This window comes from Castor canadensis, chromosome 5 (genome assembly GCF_047511655.1).
Source record: "Castor canadensis chromosome 5, mCasCan1.hap1v2, whole genome shotgun sequence".
NCBI lineage: Eukaryota > Metazoa > Chordata > Mammalia > Rodentia > Castoridae > Castor > Castor canadensis.
The window spans coordinates 171,568,672-171,589,873 of NC_133390.1; the positions used below are offsets into that span (position 1 = coordinate 171,568,672).

At 44.9% G+C, this 21,202-nt stretch overlaps 1 protein-coding gene across 1 annotated transcript; it reads left to right on the forward strand.

Moving 5' to 3' along the window:
• Nucleotides 1-427: 427 nt before the first annotated feature.
• Pard6b (par-6 family cell polarity regulator beta) lies at nt 428-17,907 on the forward strand. The gene is made up of 3 exons (XM_020175160.2): nt 428-676; nt 6,425-6,647; nt 16,176-17,907. The coding sequence occupies exons 1-3, from the start codon at nt 611-613 to the stop codon at nt 17,003-17,005; spliced, it is 1,119 nt and encodes a 372-aa protein (XP_020030749.2). The 5' UTR covers nt 428-610; the 3' UTR covers nt 17,006-17,907.
• The last annotated feature ends 3,295 nt before the right edge of the window (nt 17,908-21,202 follow it).

Genomic DNA, 21,202 nt, shown 5'->3' on the forward strand with positions numbered 1-21,202 from the left:
TGGGTCGGGAGAGAAGGCCCACGGCTTCAGGTGATCCCGCCCCTCCCTCGCAGCGCGGAACCAATCGTGCTGTTGCGGGCAGGGTTTTAGCGAAGACGGTCCGCCCATGCGCTGAGCGAGACGTATGCTGATTGGCTGGCGCCGCGGGCGCAGGTGCGCGCTTCCTATTGGGTATGGGCGGAGCGCGAGCGGCCGAGGCTGCTCGGAGGCTGCAGGTGAGCGCGCGCACGCGCCCAGGCTCTGGCCTGCCCCGGGAGCGCGCGCGCTCGCGGGCTCGCGGGGGAGGTGGCCGAGAGCGAGGCCGCGGCGCCTGTGGCCTCCGCTCCGCCCTCTGCATCGCGGCCGCCGCCGCCCCCGAGACCCGGAGGGCGGGAGGGAGGGCTGGAGGGAGGGAAGGAGCCGCGTCCCCGCCCGCCGCGCCGCCAGTCTGACCCTCGGTCCCGGCGCGGCAGGAGCTGGCCGAGTGGAGCGCAGCGCGGAAGCCCGAGCCGCGGCCACCCCCTCTGCAGGTGCCGGTGACGAGGCGCCCGGGCCGCAGCCGCGCACTAGCTGCCCGCGCTCCTGAGGGGCGGCCCGGCCGGAGGAGGCCGCCGCGGCCCCGGCGCTCAGCATGAACCGCAGCCACCGGCACGGGGCGAGCAGCGGCTGCCTGGGCACCATGGAGGTGAAGAGCAAGGTGCGTGGGGCCAGGCCCGGGAGGCCGGGCGGAGCGCGGAGGGCGGCGGGAGGCGGCGGCGGCGCGGGCGGGAGGCGGTGCGTGGAAAGTCGCCAGAAGGGGCTGCGGGGGGCGCTTGTGCTCCTGACCCAGGGGGGCTGAATTTCGTTTGTGTTTGAGGATGGGAGGAAGGGCCACCGTGTACCCGGGGATGGGCACCTTGAACGCAAGGTGGTGCAGAGGCTTGGGGGCACTTCTTCCTGCTGGGCAGGAGGAAGAAGCCCTCGGAGGACCCCAGGGTCACCCCTGCCTGTGGTTTGGGGCGCATCGAGTGGCGAAGGAGCGATCCCAGCGGACTGGACAGCTTCTTAAAAGTTGGCTTTGCTTCCTGCGCGGGGTTTTTTTTTGCAGCACTAACTTTGGTATGCATTTAACCTACAAAATTAGCACTGCCGTCTTTCTTGGGGTGGCACTTCACTGCTGGAGCCGATGCTCTCTTCATTCCCACCTTGCCATCTTTCCGCGTCGAGTGCTTTTCGCCCTTGGCCACGGCGTGCCAGGCTGCTGCTAAGTACTTCGGTATCCGCGGAATTCCTAAGTTGCCAGGCTCGGTGAGCAGAGCAGGGTGGGGATTAGCTGGGGAATGCCTTCCGAAGGGGTTCAGCTGGAATTTGAAGGTGCTCGGCAGCCACGGGGACATTTTCAGCGAGCTTTTCTTGAGTGAAACAGACCAAAGACGCTTAGATGACAGGGCAGCTCTTGGAGGAGTCACCCCTGCGAAGACAGGCCTAGAAAGCTTTGGACGTCCCCAAGCTCTGCTGTAGGACAAAGCCTGGACACAAGTCAGAGGACACTGGCCCAGCCTTGGGAACCTTTAAGATAGAATTGAGAAGGCCAGACCACATCAGGAGAAATGTAAAGTCTTACCTACTTCAAAAATAATGCAGCATCACTGGTCAGGAGAGCAAGTGGAGGGGTGCAGAACCAAGAGTGACCCTAATGCAGTCAGGAAACCGTGTTACAGTCTAAGGTTGATAGAGTGCTCTAGGTTTCTGTGACTGAGAATCACAACAAGAAAATCTATGTTCGTTTTTAACATTTTAAAGTGGTATTTGCAGTTTAAGAATTAATATATCAGAAGCAGTGCGTGTGGCACATGTTGCAATCCCAGCACTCAGGAGGCCAGGGCAGGATTGAGAGTTTGAAGACAGTCTGGGTTACATAGTGAGCCCCTGTCTCAAAAGGAGGAAAGAAAAAGAATTTTGTATATTAGGATAGGCACAAATAAACTGTTCTGTCTAATAAGGATAGAAACATAATTACAGCAAATTAAAGGAAAATAGTCTTCCCAGAGTCCTTCTTGGGACACAGCACCACAGCCAACTGAAGTGACTTGCAAAGGAAAGGGTAAAGTGCCTCAAAAAATGTAGCGCTTTTCTTAGCAATATAGTGGTGACCGTGGCTCCATGCCTGGCGTTTCTGCTATAAATTGTTTGGGTTTGTGGGAGTTGAAGTTAGAAAAGCACTTGTGATACTGCGTAATCCTGAAATTCAGCTTACAGTTCTAATGTTGGGCATGAGTCTTTCATTTTTTATCGTAGGAAAAAATAGGAGTTCTAAGTGCTTGATAAATAAAATAAAATACGGTCAAATAGGCCCTTACCTCGAGCAGTAGGATGCCTGGAGCACTTGCACACTGGAAATTGGCTTTTTGCCTTTCTCTTCTGCCTGCTGACTTTTGAGTCTTTTACATACTTACGTCTAAAGTACATGCTACATATTTGACCTTCCATACTTCATTCCTCGTCGCGTCTCAAATAGAGGCAAGGCAGTGTGCCAGCATGTGCTGAGTGAATGTGGTCCCACTGTCTGGCTGTAGGTGGATGCTGTGTAGAGACTGTCCCTATAGATAAATACAGATTGATGCATTTATTCTTAATGGATTAAATTTAAAAATGGTTATGTTCTTTTTATTTACTTATTTATTTATTTTTTGGTTCTGAGGTTTGAACTCAGGGGCTATACCATGAGTCACTCCACCAATCCTTTTTTTTGAGATTGAGTCTCCCAAACTGGCCTTGAACTGGAATCCTCCTGATCTCTGACTCTTGAATAGCTAGGATTATAGATGTGAGCCCTGGGATTATAGGTGTGTGCCACCACGCCTGGCTGACATTTGTCATCTTAACTAGTTAAAAAATACTTGAACATTTTTTTCCCTCAGTCCTAGGGATCAAACCTAAGGCCTCACAAATGCTAGACAAGCACTCTACAACTGACCTATACCCCCAGCCCAGGTTTTTGAAAATACTTCATTTTTTACTATGTTAGTGATACCAGTTTTACAAAACTGATACCACTATTAAGAGGTTGTAATCAAAACTAGGTAGTATGCAGATCCTTTCTTCTGCATAGAAAAGAGTACTGTTAACTTTGTTATCTTTGCTCAGGGAAGGAGAAAACAGCACAGATAATAAAAATAATGGATAATGTAAATACAAGTAGTTAAATTTGTGATACTAGCAACCATGTGACTGCTTTGGTAACTGATTTGTCTTCCTAATTGTTTCTCTAGAGTGGTGACATCTTTAACAACCCTGGAGCTGGCTAGGGATAAAATTCAGAGCTAGAGTTCTTGCCAGTATGTATGAGGCCTTGCGTTCTATCCCCAGCCCCGGAGTGTGGGCGAACCTCTCAGAAGAGTCTTTGAGCCATAAGACTTCCTCATTATTATCCATGGGCAAATAGAATATTAAAATATTAAATTTTTAAAGTAGATTTTAGGGCTGGGGATATAGCTCAGTGGTTTAGTGTTTGCCTCGCATACATGAGGCCCTGAGTTCAATCCCTAGTACCACAAAAAAAAAAAAAAGTAGATTTTATAAAATATTTTAAATAAAATATACTAAAATTCAGTTTGCTGATTGGTTCTTAACTTTATCTCTTATAGTATTTTCACATAGTTAAAAAGTTCTTTTAATCTTGTGAGGGGGTTTTGTTTTTATTTTTCTCTGCAAAAAAACAATCATTTCTCTGGGATTTTTTTTTTTCCCCCTCTTGCCAACATTTATGAAAGGGCCACATGTACTGTGAAGCAATACAGTTTGGGATTTGAACTCAGGGCCTTGAGCTTTCGAGGCAGGCACTGTACCACTTAAACCTAGTCCCCAGCCCCCATTGTTTTTATTTTAACAGGTAAGCAAGAGGAAAAAAATGTTGAGGAAGACATTTCCAGCCAAATGCTTTTAGTAAAAACATGGAAGTCTTAAAATGTTAAATTACTAGATTTGATTCTCATTCATATATCAGGGGAAGCGATAAACCTGTGGATCAGTCTGAGCTGTGATACCAGAGGAACCTAGAGGAGAAACTATGATAACATCGTAAGACAACTGATAGGAAGGGTGTTCCTTGGTTTTATTGACTTCGAAACATGAAGGTGTAACTAGACTGTTTGAGATCTTTACGGATGAGTCACCTTCTTTTCTTGACAAATGCTAGTGTTTATATTTCAGGAATGTGTTTTAGAAACTTATTTCAGTTTTTTGCTAGAAGGATGAAGAGGTTTTAGTGAGTTTTGGTTTTAATTTGATGTAAAACTAGTGGGTGCTTCAGGGATAAGCAAGGCAGGTGACCCTCTTAGGCAACAGCAGTGCTGTTGGAGAGGTCCTGGTGGATGCTTGCTTCCATGGGCCCTAGGGAAAATGAGTCCACATGTTGTCAACTGTTAAGACTGTTAGGATAGGGACTTTCTCTGCAGGGTGCTTAAGGCTGCCCCAGTAGTTCCTTAGTATTTCCTGGTAATGATAGGGATTTAGAGGAAAAACAAGTTTAGTGGTCAAACTCGTTTGGCAAACATTTGTTTAAAAAAATTGTAGTCTGGGAGTCGAACCCAGAGCCTCACACATGCTCTCCACTGAGCCACACCTACAGCCCCCCCCCCCCAATTTCTTTTTAACCAACTGTAGGATTCAACTGAGCTTTTTTCTTTCTCCTATGTCTTGGGGATGGACCCAAGACCTAGAGCTTGCTAAGCAAGAGCTTTACCACTAAGCCACCAGCCATTCCCAAGGATTTTGTTTGTTTGTTTGTTATGGTACTGGGGCTTGAACTCAGGGCCTACACCTTGAGCCACTCTGGCACACTTTTTTGTGATGGGTTTTATTTGAGATAGGGTCTGGAGAACTATTTGCCCGAGCTGGCTTTAAATTGCAATCTCTGCCTCCTGAATAGCTAGAATTAGAGGTGTAACCACTGGCGCCTGGCTTGACTGAGTCTTTAATACGCCAGGCTTCACAGTGATTCCTAAGAAGGTGGTTAAAGTTGTATATCATTTTCCAAACTTATAGGACTGGGCACTTTGAAGAAAGCCAATTAACCCTTTCTTAGGGTCCCCCATTGGAGGATATACCATGCTAGTTCCACAGTAAGTTATAAATTCTGCTTATTATGGACTAGAGGAAGCCAGTCCCTGGTGTTGAAGAAGAACCAGTTTAAAGAATTGGCCTTGGGAGGCAGACTGGAGACTCAAGAACCGTGAAGATAAATATTGGGCATGGTGGAAGCTGTCTTCCTCCCTATCTGTGTGAATTCTGCACCCTCCCTGAAGTAATTATTCTCTTTACCCGCTAATTGGTGAGCTTCTGAAGCAGGCCCAAACCCTCTGGTCTCTAGGGCCTCGCACTGGGCCAGCATATAAACACTTCTTGCGTTAATTGGGTAGTTGTAGGACATACATGATATATTAATAAAACTGATTTTTTTGCATTAACACAGAGAAGATTCTTATCTCCAGACGACTGTGTGTGTGTGGGGGGGGGGGGTACTGGGTTGAACTCAGGGTCTCCCACTTGCTAGGCTGGTGTGCCTACCACTTGAGCCACTCTGCCAGCTCCAGGCCTGTTTCTTATGTGGTGTACCTGCTTTTCTATCATCCCGCATGCCCAGAAGCTCAGAGCTCTGTTGTATTCTCAGAGTCCTGTTGTGTGTTCTACACTGGTTCTTTCCACATCCCAGGAGAACGTCGCTCTTTCATGGAGAAGAAACAGATGCTTTTGTAGTGGTCAGAATAGTCTTGGGCATGTCTTGGTATCCATGACCTGAGTGAGGTAAAGACTGCTGTCAGTCTGGACTCCAGTCAGGGTTTGAACTGAGTCTCTGCAGGGCAGTCCCCCAGTGAGACCTGGACACCCAGGGATTGAGTTGAGCCAGCTTCTCTTGACAGGAACACCCTTCAGAGGAGCCAGAATGAGGAGGCACATTCTTCCCCATTCTGCTTTTTTTATCTGCTGATAATGAGATTTCTGACAATGGGCCCTCTTTTCTTTTTGTTTTTGAGACAGGCCTCATCTGTGTGTGTGTGTGTGTGTGTGTGTGTGTGTGTGTGTGTGTGTGTGTGTGTGTGTGTGTGTGTGTGTGTGGTGTGTGTGGCGTGTGTACAGTGTTGTGTGGTGTGTGTGTGTAAGGGGGGTTACTGGAGCTTGAACGTTTGCTAAACAGGTACTTTAATGCTTCAGCCACTCTCCCAGCCCTTTGTGATAGGTATTTTTTGCTACAGGGTCTCTAGAGCTATTTGCCTGAGCTTACTTCAAGATCCTCCCAAATTGCTGCCTGGGCCTCCTGAATGCTGAGGTCTCACATGTGCACCACCAGCCTGGGGGCTGGGTACTACTGTGCTTATTTGGTTTTGTATGCCATCCACTTTCAGATTGTGTCCTTCTGTTACTTTTGTTTTTAAAAAAAACTGTAATTTGTTTGTTATATTTATAGTTCGGAGCGGAGTTTCGTCGGTTTTCACTGGAAAGATCAAAACCTGGAAAATTCGCGGAGTTTTATGGGTTGCTTCAGCATGTTCACAAGATACCCAACATTGATGTTTTAGTGGGCTATGCAGACATCCACGGAGACCTGCTGCCCATTAATAACGATGATAATTATCACAAAGCGGTCTCCACAGCCAACCCACTGCTTCGGATCTTTATACAAAAGAAGGGTAAGCACCACTGTCTAGAAAAATTGTTTTAGAAATAGAAGTGCATTTTCCTCATTTGTGGGATATAGACTTTGCCATAAACTTGGTGAATGAGCATTTTGTGTAAATCTTATGCTAATGAGCAGGTAGGTTAACAGGATTGTGATATTGTTGGTTTAGTTAATAGCTTTATACCTCACTGCATGTACTCAGAAATTTGTGGGGGTTTTATTGTTGTTTTGTTATGGTTTTGAGACAGGGTCTAGCCCAGGCTGGCCTTGACCTTGAGACCTTCCTATCTTGGCCTCCCACCAAGAACTAGATTATGGGCACGCACTACCACAACTAGCTTGTGTTTTTAATTATAGTTTTTAGGGGCTTTTTTTTTTTTCTTTTGCTGTACTGGAGTTTGAACTCAGGGTCTTGTGCTTGCTAGGCAGATGTTCTACCACTTGAGCCATGCTCCCAACCTTCCTTAAGCTTTTTAAAATTATAAACTAGGAATTTATTACCTCTTTATTTCATTGATCAGTTTATTGTCCACTCAGATGTTAAAAGAACATGATTTTGGAGTCAGAAACATTCTTGTTTATAGCAGGTGTGGTGGTGCATGCCTCTAATCCCAGCACTCAGGAGGGTGAGGCAAGAATAGTGAGTTCCAGGCCAGGCTGGGCCACAAAAAGAAACCCTGTCTCAAAAAAAAGAAACACTCCAGGTTTTGGTAGTGATCCATCTTCAGGTGCTACATTTACCATTTTATAGATACCTGAAGCAAAGTTTTAGTCACAGTATAAAGGGAATAAAATAAGTTGGAGATCACTATGCAGGTTTGAAGGGCTAAGTGCTTACAGTAGATGCCCTTTAGGGTGTTTCTCACACAAAAATTATCTGGAAAATAAGTAGCAAGTCGTGATTTTGGAAAAGAAACTTTGATATGAGGATCTGAAAATCACTTTTAAATGTTTCTGAGTCCTAAAACTTTAACTTTGTAGCCTACTCTATGTTTGTGTGTGTGTGTGTATGAGAGAGGAAGAAACTTAACTGCGCGCATGCGCTAGGAATCCTTAGGCGGGCTGCTGCTTACTCCTTTCTCTGGTTAATGAGAGGTTTGGGAAGCCCTTGTGAGCATTGATTCCACTGTAGGGATAATTAAGGCCTTACAGTCAACCCAGGAAGTATCTTGAGAGAAAGGGTGGGGATTACCCTTGAAGATGAAACTGTTCTTCCAATCGGCTGATGAACACTGGACCACTTCCAGTGCTTTGAAATTCTGGCTGCTAAGGGGGAAGTGGGTGGTGGCAGTTGCACAGCAGAGAGCCCAAAGCAGGTGGTAGGAAGGTGAGGTGGCTGAGAAGCCCTCCAGTAGAGGGGAGCAGTGAGGAAGCAGCTGTGCATACAGATGGGAGAGGCCATGCTAAGTCACTGCACTCAGTGGAGGGAGCAGCAGAGTGCAGCTGAGTGGTTTTGAGCCTCTCAGCTGAGCCAGTGGCATCAACCAGCAGTCTGGAAGAAAATGATGGTTTGATGTAGGACCAAATAGTCTTACAGACTGGTGAGTGGAGTAGGAATGGTAGACTGGAGTTTAAGATAGAGCTCTTATGGGTTAGGAAACCTTGGGGGAGTAAGTGTAAGAACTGCTGAAATGGAGTATCGGCAGAGGTGCAGCCTTGGGCAGCTGCAGGGAGTGCTGGAGAAGGATGCATGGCAGGCCAGGAAAGGAGGACAAAACATTTGCATGGAACTCCTCATTTAAGCACACCACTTTAAACAATTTTGGTTTAATAGGTCTTTCTTATTAGTAATTATAATTTTCATTAAAAATTTAGCTGCTGCTAGGGCTGTCAGCATGGTTCAAGTGGTAGGGCACCTGTCTGGCAAGTGCAAGGCCCTGTGTTCAGACCCCAGTTCTGTCATAGAAGAAAAATTTGGCTGCTACTTGATGTGTTTAGTAAGTGTTAAAAAAAATACATTTTTTTCTAGTACTTGAGCTTGAACCCAAGGCCCCTTACACACTAGGTCCCAGCTCTAGAATGACTTTTTAAACTACAACTGTCTGGCAAAATTTTGTCGTATTATCCTATGTTAGAAAGATGATACAAGTCAGTCATACCACCGCCTAGAAATTTCACACTTCCACGGTTGTGGAATTAATCTGAACATCTGCCAGCCATCCCTCTCCCCCACACTGAGCCTTGCACTGCTAGGCAGGCGCTCTTCGACTTGAGCCAGGTCCCTGGTCCTCTTTTTGAGACAGGGTCTTGCTGTATATTCCAGGCTGGCCTTCAATTCACGAATTCCTGCCTCAGGTTCCCTAATGCTAGAACTGTAGTTATGTTCCACTATACCCAGGTCTGCCAGTTTTCTCTTAAAATTCTTATTTCTGAGTGTTAATTTTTTTTTTTTGATGGGACTGAGATTTGAACTCAGAGTTTCATATTTGCAAAGCACGTGTTCTACCACTTGAGCCACACCTCCAGCCCATTTTGCTCTGGTTATTTCGGAGATAGGGTCTCCAGATGTATTTGCCCAGGCTGGCCTTGAACCACAGTCATCCAGATATCAATCAGCCTCCCAGGTAGCTAGGATTACAGGTATGAGTACCTGTCCTTTTTTGGGGGGTGGAGGGGGGCATTACTGGAGTTTGAACTCAGCGCTTTCCACTTGGTTAGGTAAACGCTCTATCACTTGAGCCATACCTATAGCTCTGAGTGTTATAATTTTTATTGAAACATTTCAAGACTTGTTTTTCTTGTACGAATTGCAATTTAGAAGTATATTTGAGCTGTGCATGTTGATACACACCTGGAATCCCACCACTCAGAAGTCTGAGACAGGAAGATTGAAAGTTTGAGGCTAGCTTGGGCTACATAGTGAGACTGCCTTTCAAAAAAAGGATTTTTTTATTAGTAGTGTTTTATATTAGTAAAATGTCTTAATATAATTAATACCCTTAGGATTTGATTTAGAAATAAGCAGTTTATTCAACAGGAAGAATTTTAGTTTTCAAAAATACAAATTAGGCTGGATGCCAGTGGATTTTATGTATAAAATATATATATATATAAATTATGTATGTATATATCGAAATTAAATACAAACATAGCAACAAGTAAACGTACTTTGGTCCATTTGTTCATGCTGAAAAACCCTATGATGGCATCCCCCTGCACCCCAAATAAAATCCTTTCTGGTTTGGACTCCGGGCCTTGCCTTCTTGCACTCCCCCACCCCCTCAATCACAGTCACCAAGGTGGCTCTTCTCTGTCCTTCAGACTGGTAAATTTGTTGCTGTCTGCCTTGGGCCTGCTTTTTCTTCCCTGGCAAGCATCCATCTCCAGCTTTTCCAGGGCTGCCCCAGTCAGCCTTGTTGGAGGGTCTCTTCCAACCACCCATCTTTACCATTTTCCCCCTGAAGACCCTGGGTACCTTGCTTAAGCTATGGGAACTCAGTTAATTCTCTGCACTAATTACCAACACGTTCCATCTAATTGGTACAGAGGGCGTGGCGAGTCATGTTGATATTTTCTTTTTCTTAAGCCCAACAGATGCTTGAGTAGAAAGCTGATTTTGTGTAAACCTTAATGAAGCTAATAGGTGCCTGTAAGTATAGTTACATTTGACTGCTCAATTACAAAAGTTTTATTTTCTTAGCTAGTGACCCCAATTAAGAATCAACAGGGCAGCAGTTATACTTGATATGAAGACAGGTGGTCTTTTTAAAGTGATTTTTAAAAGTTCCAAAACCATTTAAAACCATATGATCTTTTAAAATCTAATATTAAAGTTTCTTTGAAGTAAAAGCTCATGATTGTATAAACTACTTTACAGCCCAGACACTAAGACAGTGTCCTTGTGGATTTTGAAAAGTTTTATGTTTTATGACAATTTACTGCTAGAAGAAAAAAAACCCATACTCTATTTCTTGGGCCATTATTATAGAAGCAAAAACAAAACAAAACACCCTGATACCTTAAAAGTTGTTTTCACAAAAGGATTCCCAGCTGTTTTGCTAGCTCCCCTGTTGCAGTATTAAGAGTTTATCCATGTTGGTGCCGCCCTATCTCAAAAGTACCTAACACAAAAAGGGGACTGCTTGCTACAATGTATCACTGTCTGCTTTTGTATATCAGAAAAATATGTTTACATTGGATTTATTCAGAAGTATTTGTTAGAAATACCTTAGAGCCTGGCCTGTTGGTGGCTCACACCAATAATACTAGCTATTCAGGAGGCAGAGATCAGGATTGTGGTTCAAAGCCGACCCAAGAAAATAGTTTGTGAGACTCTACCTCGAAAAAACCCTTCACAAAAAAATGCTGGTGGGTTGGCTTATGTGGTAGATAGAGTACCTCCCCAGCAAGTGTGAGGTCCTGACTTCAAACCCAAGTACCACCCTCCACTCCCCCAAAACAAAAAAGAAAAAAGAAATACATTAGAAGGGCCTTGTGTTTTTATTAAAATTTTGTCTCAAGATATCCTATTCCAGGGATATGGCTTTCTGGCTGACACATGCAACTGGGCAGCAAGACCGTCTTAGATCTTGATCCTTGCGCTGGCCGTTACTTTGCAGATGTGTTTTAAGGCTATATCTGAATGAATCAGGGTCTTATATTAAAATAGTCCAAGGGATAGACATCGTAGTAGTGAATTGCGAAACAGTTTCACAATATGACAGGTGTGAGGGCCTGTAATACCAGCATTGAGGAAAGCAGAGGCAGGAGGATCTCAAGTTCAGGGCCAGCGTGGGCTACATAGCAAGACCCTATCTCCAAAACAAAACAAGAATATATAGGTTTACAAAATGTGTGGCCCCAAATATAATAAGAAACTGGGGAGTCACATTTCAGAAAATGACACCAGTTGCTCATGATGGAGACCTGGGTGTTATCTTTACCATACATATTTTTCAGTCAGTCAAAGCCTATTAAAACTGTGTTTTAATTTGTGTAATTGTGGCCCCTTCTCTGGCACCATCCTAAATTACCGCAGCGCCTCTGATCTTCCCCTCAAGTCATCTCCAGCTTGCTTCTAGAGCGAGCTTTGTGGAAAAACCAGATGAGATTACCATCGCTCTCCCTTAAATCTCTGGTTTTCTTCCCAGGGCCCTGAGGCTTAAGTCCATAACCCTCAACACTTCAGGAGGCCTGTTTGTCTGCTTGGCTCCTGACCTCCCCTACACACACACACACCCTCTACACACACACCCCCGCAACACCTCTGCACTGCACCTCTCCTGCCCCACCCTCCTTCCTCTCTAGTTATTGCACCCTGTGCCTGGAACCCTCTTCCCCTTCCACCTGGTTACCTGCTGCTATTTTTCCTGCCTTGGCAGAAACCTCGCTTCCCCAGAGAAGTTGTGCCTCACCCCACAAGCCAGGCTAGATCCCCATCTACACAGCACCATCCTTGTTGTCAGCAAGTACCCTGTGTGTTTTGTTCACTGAATTGGCATCACTGAGCAGTGTATGGCACATAGTTGTTGGTTATATAGCTGGTGGCTGATATTTCTGGGTTGGGAAGGGTCTGCGGAAGTTGAATGCTGGTTAACGTGATGTTTAATCCTTTTAAGGTTGCTGGATGAATTTCATTTAACTGTTTTGGACTACAACAGAGTTGACAAACTAAGCTTGCTGGCTGTTTTTTGTAGTTTTCTTGGAACACATCCCTGGTAACTCCTTCATGCATTACCTCTGGGTACTTTTGTAAGAGGACCCAAATGGCTTGTAATACCTAAAACATGAACTGTCTGACTCTTTTGAAACAGGATCTCCCTACGTCGCTCACCTCAGCCTCCTGAGTGCTAGGATTATAGATGTGCACCACCACACTTGACACTGTCTTACTTGATGGAACAGTTTGTCGACCCCTGGATCAGGATGTTTTAAACAGTCACTGTTTAAAACTGTCTTCCTCTGAAGATCACATGGGGTTGAATCTTGAACTTTCTTAGTGACTCTCCATGTGTTTGTTTGGTTTTTTTTTTTTTTTTGGCAGCACTGGCATTTGAATTTGGCCTCATGCTTGCTCAGCGGGCGCTCTCCACCAGCCGTTTTGTACAGGAATTTTTCGAGATAGGGTCTTGCAAACTGTTTGCCCTGGGCTGACTTTGAACCTCGATCCTCCTGATCTTGGCTTCCTCAGTAGCTAGGATTACAGGTGTGAGTATCTACACAGGCTCTCCATGCATTCTTACTGGTGTTTCTAGTTACATTTCTGTGTGGGACCTTGATGGAGTTTATCTGAAGCTTTTTGAGTTTTTCAGATTTGCTTTCATTCACTGTAGGCTTTAGTTCTTGCCTGCTTCTCACAAGTGGACCCTCGCTTTGCTCTGTTTTCCAGTGTGTGCTTTGGGCCCCCAGTGAGCTGAGGATGAGATAACTGAACTTCAAGAACTAATGTCTAAAGAAAGCGAAGTTCAGAGGGAGGCCCTCCTGGGCCTGTCAGGGAAGCCAGGAGCCTTTTGTGGAAGGAAGGAAGGAAGGAAGGAAGGAAGACATCCACTTTGGCTGATCAGAGATCTTGTAGGTGGGTAGGTGTTGGTGGCTGTGAACTGAAAAGCAGGCCAGGGAGAAGTGTGTTGCTGGTGAGGCCTGTGCTATCCCTGTGGAGTAAGTCTGAGTTACATCAGGGGAAGGTACCGTGGGTCCAGTTTGCAAACTCCCCATTCGCTGGCTCCCAGTGGAGTGCTGGTGGCCGCTCTCAACAGAGAACCCTCCCCAGTTCCTTGTGGACACTCACCTTTACACTTCACACCAACACCCCGCACGCTGGCTGTCTGCCAAAATATTTCTTTCCCAGTGGCTGGAAACTGATTAGCTAGATGGATTAACAAAGGTGCCTTTGTCCTGGGGCGTATTGCTTTTGAGAATTGAGTGGGGAGCATTCACACAGTCTGGATGCCATGCCAAATTATGCAGATTTGGGGTTTTCTTGGTCAGGTTTCCCATGAGTAGGTATGTAGGCAATTGGATTTTGTTCTCAGTTTGTATGGTCTGGAATTTCCCTTATAAATGTTATTCAGGCTTTCATTATCGATTGTGTTAAAATAAAAATACATATTTAAGAAAACACATTCGGTAGAAGACTAATCTTGGTATGTTTTTGGCCAAATTTTACAAAAAAAGAAAAAAAATCCTTCATCAAATGGCTTTATCTCCAAAACCAAATTATAAGCAGTTATCTGCCTCTGTGAGAACATAATGTAAGCACTTTATAAATGAAGATAAAAGTATGGGGTGAGGAAGGTAAAACGCACAAATAAGGTGTCCCTAAGCATCCATTTACCTGAAACTGGATCCTGAAACATTCACGCAGCATCAGGAAAAAAAAATGCACACTCCCGCGCCTGATGCTTGGCCACCCCGACCTTTGGTGTGTGGACGTGAAGCCTAGTAAAGAGGCCTGGGTTCTGTCCTTTTTCTGTAGCTCATTTTGTACCCTAACTCCCTGGTTTGTAAAATGAAGGTGACAGTGGCATAGCCATGGGAAGGGGTTGTCAAGTGAGAGAGGCAAAGGAGGTTGACAGTGTGAGGTGGTAATATGGCCCTTTCTCCAGCTCCTGTTCCCAGGTAGTTGGGACAGGGCGTGGCCAAGGGGGTCTTTTATTTCTTCTTATTAAAGTATTTTTTTACTGTTGAAAATTTGACTTTTTTGTTTATTCTTTGTGTGTGTGTGTGTGTGTGTGGCACTGGAGTTTGGACTCAGGGCTTAAAATTTCTAGGCAGTCACTCTACCACTTGAGCCATGCCTCCAGCCTTTTTTGCTCTGGTTATTTTGGAGATAGGGTCTCACTTTTCTGCCCAGGTCGACTTGAACTGTGATATTTTACACTTCATACTGTAGTTGGGATGACAGATTAACAGATATGTGCCACTATGCCCAGTTTTTCCTCTTGAGATTGTGGGGTAGGGGGTCTCACAAACTTTACCTGGGCTGACCTGGAACCGATATCCTCCTGATGTCAACATCCTGCATAGCTGGGCTGGCAGGCATGACCCACTGGTGCCTAGCTTTGGTTTATTCTTGTTCCTGTTAGTGTTTTTGTTCTTGGCAGTATTAGGGTTTGGACTTGGCCTCATGCTTGCTGGGCAGATACTCTACCACTCAAGCCACACTCCCAGACCTCCAATTAGTTTTGGTTTGGTTTTTGTTTCTTTGGGTGTTTTGAGACAGTGTCACTAAATAACCCACGCTGACCTCGAACTCCTGATCCTCCTGCCTCTGCCTCCCCAATGCTGGAAATACAAGCTTGTACCCTCCACCCAGCCATAAAAGTGGGATTTTGGCTTTCCTTCCTGTTGTTAAGTTCCTCTCCATCGTACCTACTGCCATTCTCCAGTGTCTTGTTTGCAAGCTGGCTTCCTTCAGTCACGTGATGTCATAATATCTGGGATTAGTGCCGTTTTCCCTTAGTATTAGAGGTTATAAACTGGTGACTTTAGGAATGAAGTCAACCTGCAGGTGTGTAATTTAGTGCAGACAGCTTTGTTGTCATTGTTTAATGAGATGGCAGCATTTTAAAATGGGAAGTTTTTGCCTGGAAACAAGCTCTCTGGCACGTAGAAGCCCTGCCTGGACTAAGGAGCAGCGCAGATGCCTGGGGGCGGGAGCCCCTGCCACTTCCCTTGTCTGCCACTGCGGAAACAAATGTCACTGCACTGCATTGTTTTCACATAGTGAGGAAAAGGGTTAAAAATCTCATACGTCTTTCAGAAGTGGGAAAATGAAAGACAGAACCCCTAGGAAGCTGAGGCAGAGTTTGTTTGCAAAAGACCAAAATCCCTAAGCGTTTGCTATGTGCCTTACTTGTGTTATCTGCCCAACTGCTAGTATACTTGTTAGGCCGTATTAGGCTGGTGAGCGCAGTGTTTGTCCACCTCCCCTTCAGTGCTGAGGGCTGAGCCCAGGCCTCAGCAGTTCAGGGCAGGTGATCCGCCACTGAGCTCTACCCTCAGCCCTCAGGCTCTCCTGATTTACCTTGGAAATCAAGTGGCCCTCTTCTGTCCCTGAGTTAATATGATAAACTTGCAAATTGGGTTGTTGTTTTTAACAAATGAAGGAAAAATATATGTTAGGTAGCTGGTTTAAAATGATGTTTAAGAATGAGTTTGTGGAGCTGGGGACTTGCTCACGTGGTAGAGTACCTGCCTAGCAAGCACAGGCCCTGAATTCATCCCTGATGAAATGGTACACAGCTGTGTCCCCAGCTACCCAGCAGGCTGAGGCAGGAGGATGTTTGAAGCCAGCCTGGGCAGCCATAGCAAGATCCTGTCTTGGGGGAAAAGAAAAAAGGATGTAAGATCTATCAGAATTTCACTTGCCATATTTAGTGTTTAATAGTGACCTTTATCAAGTGTAACCTTGGCATTTGGTAGTTTTGAGGTGTGTGTTTGAGAGGACCCCTAGTGGCTTTCTGTGGCATGGCACATCTTGTGACTTGATTGGAATAAGCTCATATTTATCTAGTTTGTGTGTGTACAAACTACGTTTCAGTTATCCCTTCTGTATTGTTCAGCCAAAGATTATTTTATTTTATTTTATTTTAAACAGAAGAAGCAGACTACAGTGCCTTTGGTACAGACACGCTAATAAAGAAGAAGAATGTTTTAACCAATGTATTGCGTCCTGACAACCATAGAAAAAAGCCACACATCGTTATCAGTATGCCCCAAGACTTCAGGCCTGTGTCTTCCATCATAGACGTGGATATTCTCCCAGAAACACATCGTAGAGTTCGCCTTTACAAATATGGCACAGAGAAACCCCTAGGGTTCTACATCCGGGATGGCTCCAGTGTCAGGGTCACACCACACGGCTTAGAGAAGGTTCCCGGCATCTTTATATCCAGGCTGGTTCCCGGAGGCCTGGCTCAAAGCACAGGACTATTGGCGGTTAATGATGAGGTTTTGGAAGTCAATGGCATAGAAGTTTCAGGGAAGAGTCTGGACCAAGTAACAGATATGATGATTGCAAACAGCCGCAACCTCATTGTCACCGTGAGGCCAGCCAACCAGAGGAACAACATTGTCAGGACCAGTCGGACTTCCGGCAGCTCCGGCCAGTCCACGGATAACAGTCTTCTTGGCTGTCCGCAGCAAATGGAACCAAGCATTGAGCCGGAAGACGAGGACAGTGATGAAGAAGACGTTATCATTGAAGACAATGGAGTGCCACAGCAGATTCCAAAAGCCACGTCTGATGCAGAGAGCCTGGAGTCTCTGACACAGATAGAGCTGCGCTTTGAGTCTGCACAGAATGGTTTTGCTCCCGCTCATGAAGTGAGCTCAGCATCCGTAGCAAGTGGCACAGACACAGAGTCTGAAACACGTGCTCCCTCCCAGAAACTCTTAGAAGAAGATGGGACCATCATAACGCTGTGAAGCCGTGGCTTGCCTGTGTTCTGAGTGAGGACGCGGTGGGGACTTGTGGACTTGGCCACTGACTAAAATGTATGTGCCTCTGAACCAGTGCTGTGGAACAGGCAAGCTGAGAATGTCACTGAAACAGGAGGGTGGTCATGGTCAGTCCACATGGACCTTGGTGGCACGAGGTGAACTGAGGTCTTAGGGCCTTGCTGATGGAATCCTGTGCAGTGGCTGCTTCTCTACAGAGAGCCGGGTGTCGGCATGTTCCCGGCACTGCCGAGAGGACTGGGTCATTTCTCCTGGAAGCGGTTGCATATTCAACCTGCTATGCAGAGACCAGTTCATTTGCCCTTTCACTGTATTTTTCAAATTCTGATGTGAAGAGGTCCGATTCTCTGTTGGGACACTGGAGACCTCAGGTGGTATGTTCCCAATATTGTACTTGGATTTTTTTTTTTTAATGTTGTTCCTCTGCTAATTGTAACAAATTATTTTCTCAAATGCAGTTTTTCTCCCAATTTCTAGAAATCAAAGCAGTGGGCCATGTTCAGGAGTTGCTTCCCACATTACGCACAGTGAAGTTCCCTCTGTGCCTGAGTTGTGAACCGTGACAGTTGTTCACATGGTGTCTTCCCCGATAACTTCCCAGTTAGATGACTTCCATGTGAGCACAGTTTACGCTTTCACAGGCAGTTCCTCTCATTCTCCTTTGATCCCTGTCCTCATTTCCCTTGGAAGTCAGTCCTTTTCTTTTTAGTGTGTTTTATTGGTGTGCGCTTACACTCTTTTAATGTATTAAGTAGAGTGAGACATTTTGGATTAAAAAGGCACCAAATGGATAAGAGGTTTTACACACAGGACAAACTTGTGCACTTTTTATACAAAAAAAAAAAAAAAAAAATTGGGTTTTCCTTCCTTGGATTTCTAGGAACACTGCGGCATATTAGAAGTCACCGCTGACAGTGGAGTTGATTAATTTTATTGGACTATTTATTACTTCCCAGTGCATCCACTTAGGAAGATTGATGTAAGCTGCTTCCCCCAGCTGGTTCACTGTATGGAGTGCACAAGTGCTAGATGTGAGACTTTCATGGAGACTGTAGGTCCCTGTGGCTTATGACTTATTTATTAATTAATTTTATGCTAGGGCTAGTAGGAATACCTTTATAAGAATTGTGTGCTGTTAAAACAATGAAGACTCAAATGACTCCGTTTTGAAGGATGTTTCTCCAAGGTGAGCCATATGAAGAAGTGGAGTCTTGGTTGGATGCAGATCACTGGCCTCAGAGAACCTCACCCTTTGGTTCACGTTACCACGAAGCAAATTTCCTTAAACTGTCAACTGACCGCACAGCGTCCTGGGACGCACGCTTTAGTCGAATCCACTGAACTTCCTTTCGTGTTCCACTACTCAGTAATGGCATCCCAGCTTTAACGTTCTGTCTTAGAAACGTGACTCTTAACAACGAGATAATGTCAGATGTAAAAGTTTGATCTCATTTACATGGTAAGTGGTGCAGGGGCTCAGCATTTTAAGTAAAAATACTTTTACACACTACCTCTCTCTCTTTTTTTTTTTTTTAAGCAAAGTTTTAACATTAGGACTTTTCTCTTAGGGAAAAATACTTCAGGGCTTGACTTTTGTACAGATTTTAACTGTAAAGTACAGATTTACCTTGTGTTTGTCTGTGAACCCGGGAATCAAAGCTGCTAGTGCTGTTATTTTCCGTATCCTTTCAGGATACATGTCTGTGGTGTTTTCGGTTGTTGAAATTTTGGTGAAATCATTGATAACCAGATGCTGTAAAACCAATAGGCCGTGGTTACACAATGGAGCGCCAGTCCACTGGGACTCAGCCAGTTATTTCAAGTGCACCTTAACACAATTATCAGTACATCCAGTGTAAAACCTTATAGTACTGAATGTCAAGCCTAACTGTGAATTTTGTTCTGTATCTTAAGTAAATTTATGATAATGTTCTTAAGCTGTCAACAAAATATATGTACTTTTGTGAACTATGAATTTTCTAATTAAATTTTACATGCTATAACATGATTTTTACATGAATGATACTTTGTTTAAACTATCAAATGTCAGTATTTTACTACAATTTTATTATAAAATGTACATTATCACTAAATGAACTTTGATTTTAAAAATCAAATTAGCTTTAGTTGTATATTATTTTTTACAAATAAAGATAGACTTGTCTAAAAGGCTACTTTCTTGTTTGAAATTGTATGAAAAGTTACCCACCAAATGGGTTTACCAAGCCTCCAGTAGATAAAACTAAGTAGAGGAAACTGCTAAGTTATAACAAGATACTTGTTTTGTTTTGTTGTTGCAGTACTGGGCCTTGAACTCAGGCCTACACCTTGAGCCACTCCACCAGTCCTATTTTGTAATGGGGTTTTTTAAGATAGGGTCTCTCAAACTATGCTGGGGTGGCTTCAAACTCTGATCCTCCTCTTCTCTGCCTCCTGAGTAGCTGGGATTACAGCCTGAGCCACTGGGGCTTGGCTACTAGATACTTGCTTCTTTAACCTTTTTTTTTTTTCGTGGTACTGGGTTTTGAACTGAGGGTCTTGCACTTGCTAGGCAGGTGCTCTACCACTTGAGCTATAATTCCAGCCCTTTCTTAACTTCTGCCTGTTAAAAGGTGAACACCTGATTTTATGTAAACCCATTACAACTGTGTATGAACATACAGCTGTAGACTGGAAGGTAACATTTAAAATGTACTTTCGCCAGAGCTGGGCTGGTGGTTCATGCCTGTAATCCTAGCTACTTGGAAGGCTGAAATCCAGAGGATGGAGGTTTGAGGCCAGCCTGCACGAACAGTTTGAGAGACCCCCATCTCTAAAATAACCAGAGCAAAATGGACTGGAGGTGTGGCTCAAGTGGTAGAGCGCCTGCTTTGGAAGTGCAAAGCTCTGTGTTTACACCCTAGTCCCACCAAAATGAGCTTCATTCATTCAGGCCTAGTGGTACACAATTGTAATCCCAGCTACTTGGAATTCTAAGATTAGGTGGAGCTGGTTTCCAGGTTAGCACCAGCAAAAAACTCTGTGAGACCCCCATCTCACGGGAAAAAGGTGAATGACCCCTGCACCTGTGAACTGACCGTGGTCTTGAATGCTCACCGCAAGGCTTCTGCCTTGGTCATTTGGACTTCAGGGACCCCAACTCCACTGGCTTCCATGAAGATTTAGTGGCTCAGGGAGCTGCCAGGGGGCAAGGCTTTCCACGCAGATACCGTCTGACTGTGCAGTCTGATGGCTTTCTATGACAGACTTGCTCTGCAGTTGTTCTGTCCACAGGGTCCTCACTGTGGGCACCAGCAGCACATTGGAAATGTGGTTACAGCAACTAAGACTGAATTTTTAATTTTACATAATTGTAATTTAAATGACTTACACAGCACAGGTGAGAAGCTGCTTTTTTCTTTTTTTTTTTTTTTTTTTTGGTGGTACTGACGTTGGAACTCTTTGTTTCTTATTTGCTTTCCTCTATTGGTTTTTTTCTCTCAGATAAATTCCCCCCCTGTGGTGGCAAAAGTGGCCATTCTGTCACATTAACAACTAAAGAAGAGAGCCACTGGGCACCAGTGGCTCACACCTGTAATCCTAGCTTCTCAGGAGGTAGAGATCAGAAGGATCTTGGTTTGAAGCCAACCTGGGCAAATAGTTCAGGAGACCCTATCTGAAAGAAAAAAAAAAATCATGATGTAGGTCCTGAGTTCAAAACCCAGCACCCAGTACCACAAAAAAAAAAAAAGTCACCTTCCCAGAGACAGTGACCCAATGTGCCTTGTTCCTTAACCAAGCCCTGTGACTCTCCATTGCTCTGGCCACTCTGGGGTGATGGGGGAAAATCAGGGTGCTATTCCTACAGGAGGAGGAAGGAAGCCCTCAGGACCAGGGCCCAAAGCAAAGCAGTGACAGAGATGCATCTTCCTGCTCAGAGAGACTCGACAGCATGCTTCCTGGACCCCCTCTGCAGTACACACCTGCGGCTGTCCCCCTTAGCTCTCAGCAAACTGTTTTTAACAACAGGGCTTACTATTTCTTCCAGTGTATACACGGGTTTGAAAGCCTTCATCTACTCATCTTGTGTGCTGTACTGTTAAAAGTAAGCTTCAAGGGCTGGGGACATGGCTCAAGTAGTAGAGCGCCTGTCTAGCAAGCCCAAAGCCCCAAGTTCAAACCCCA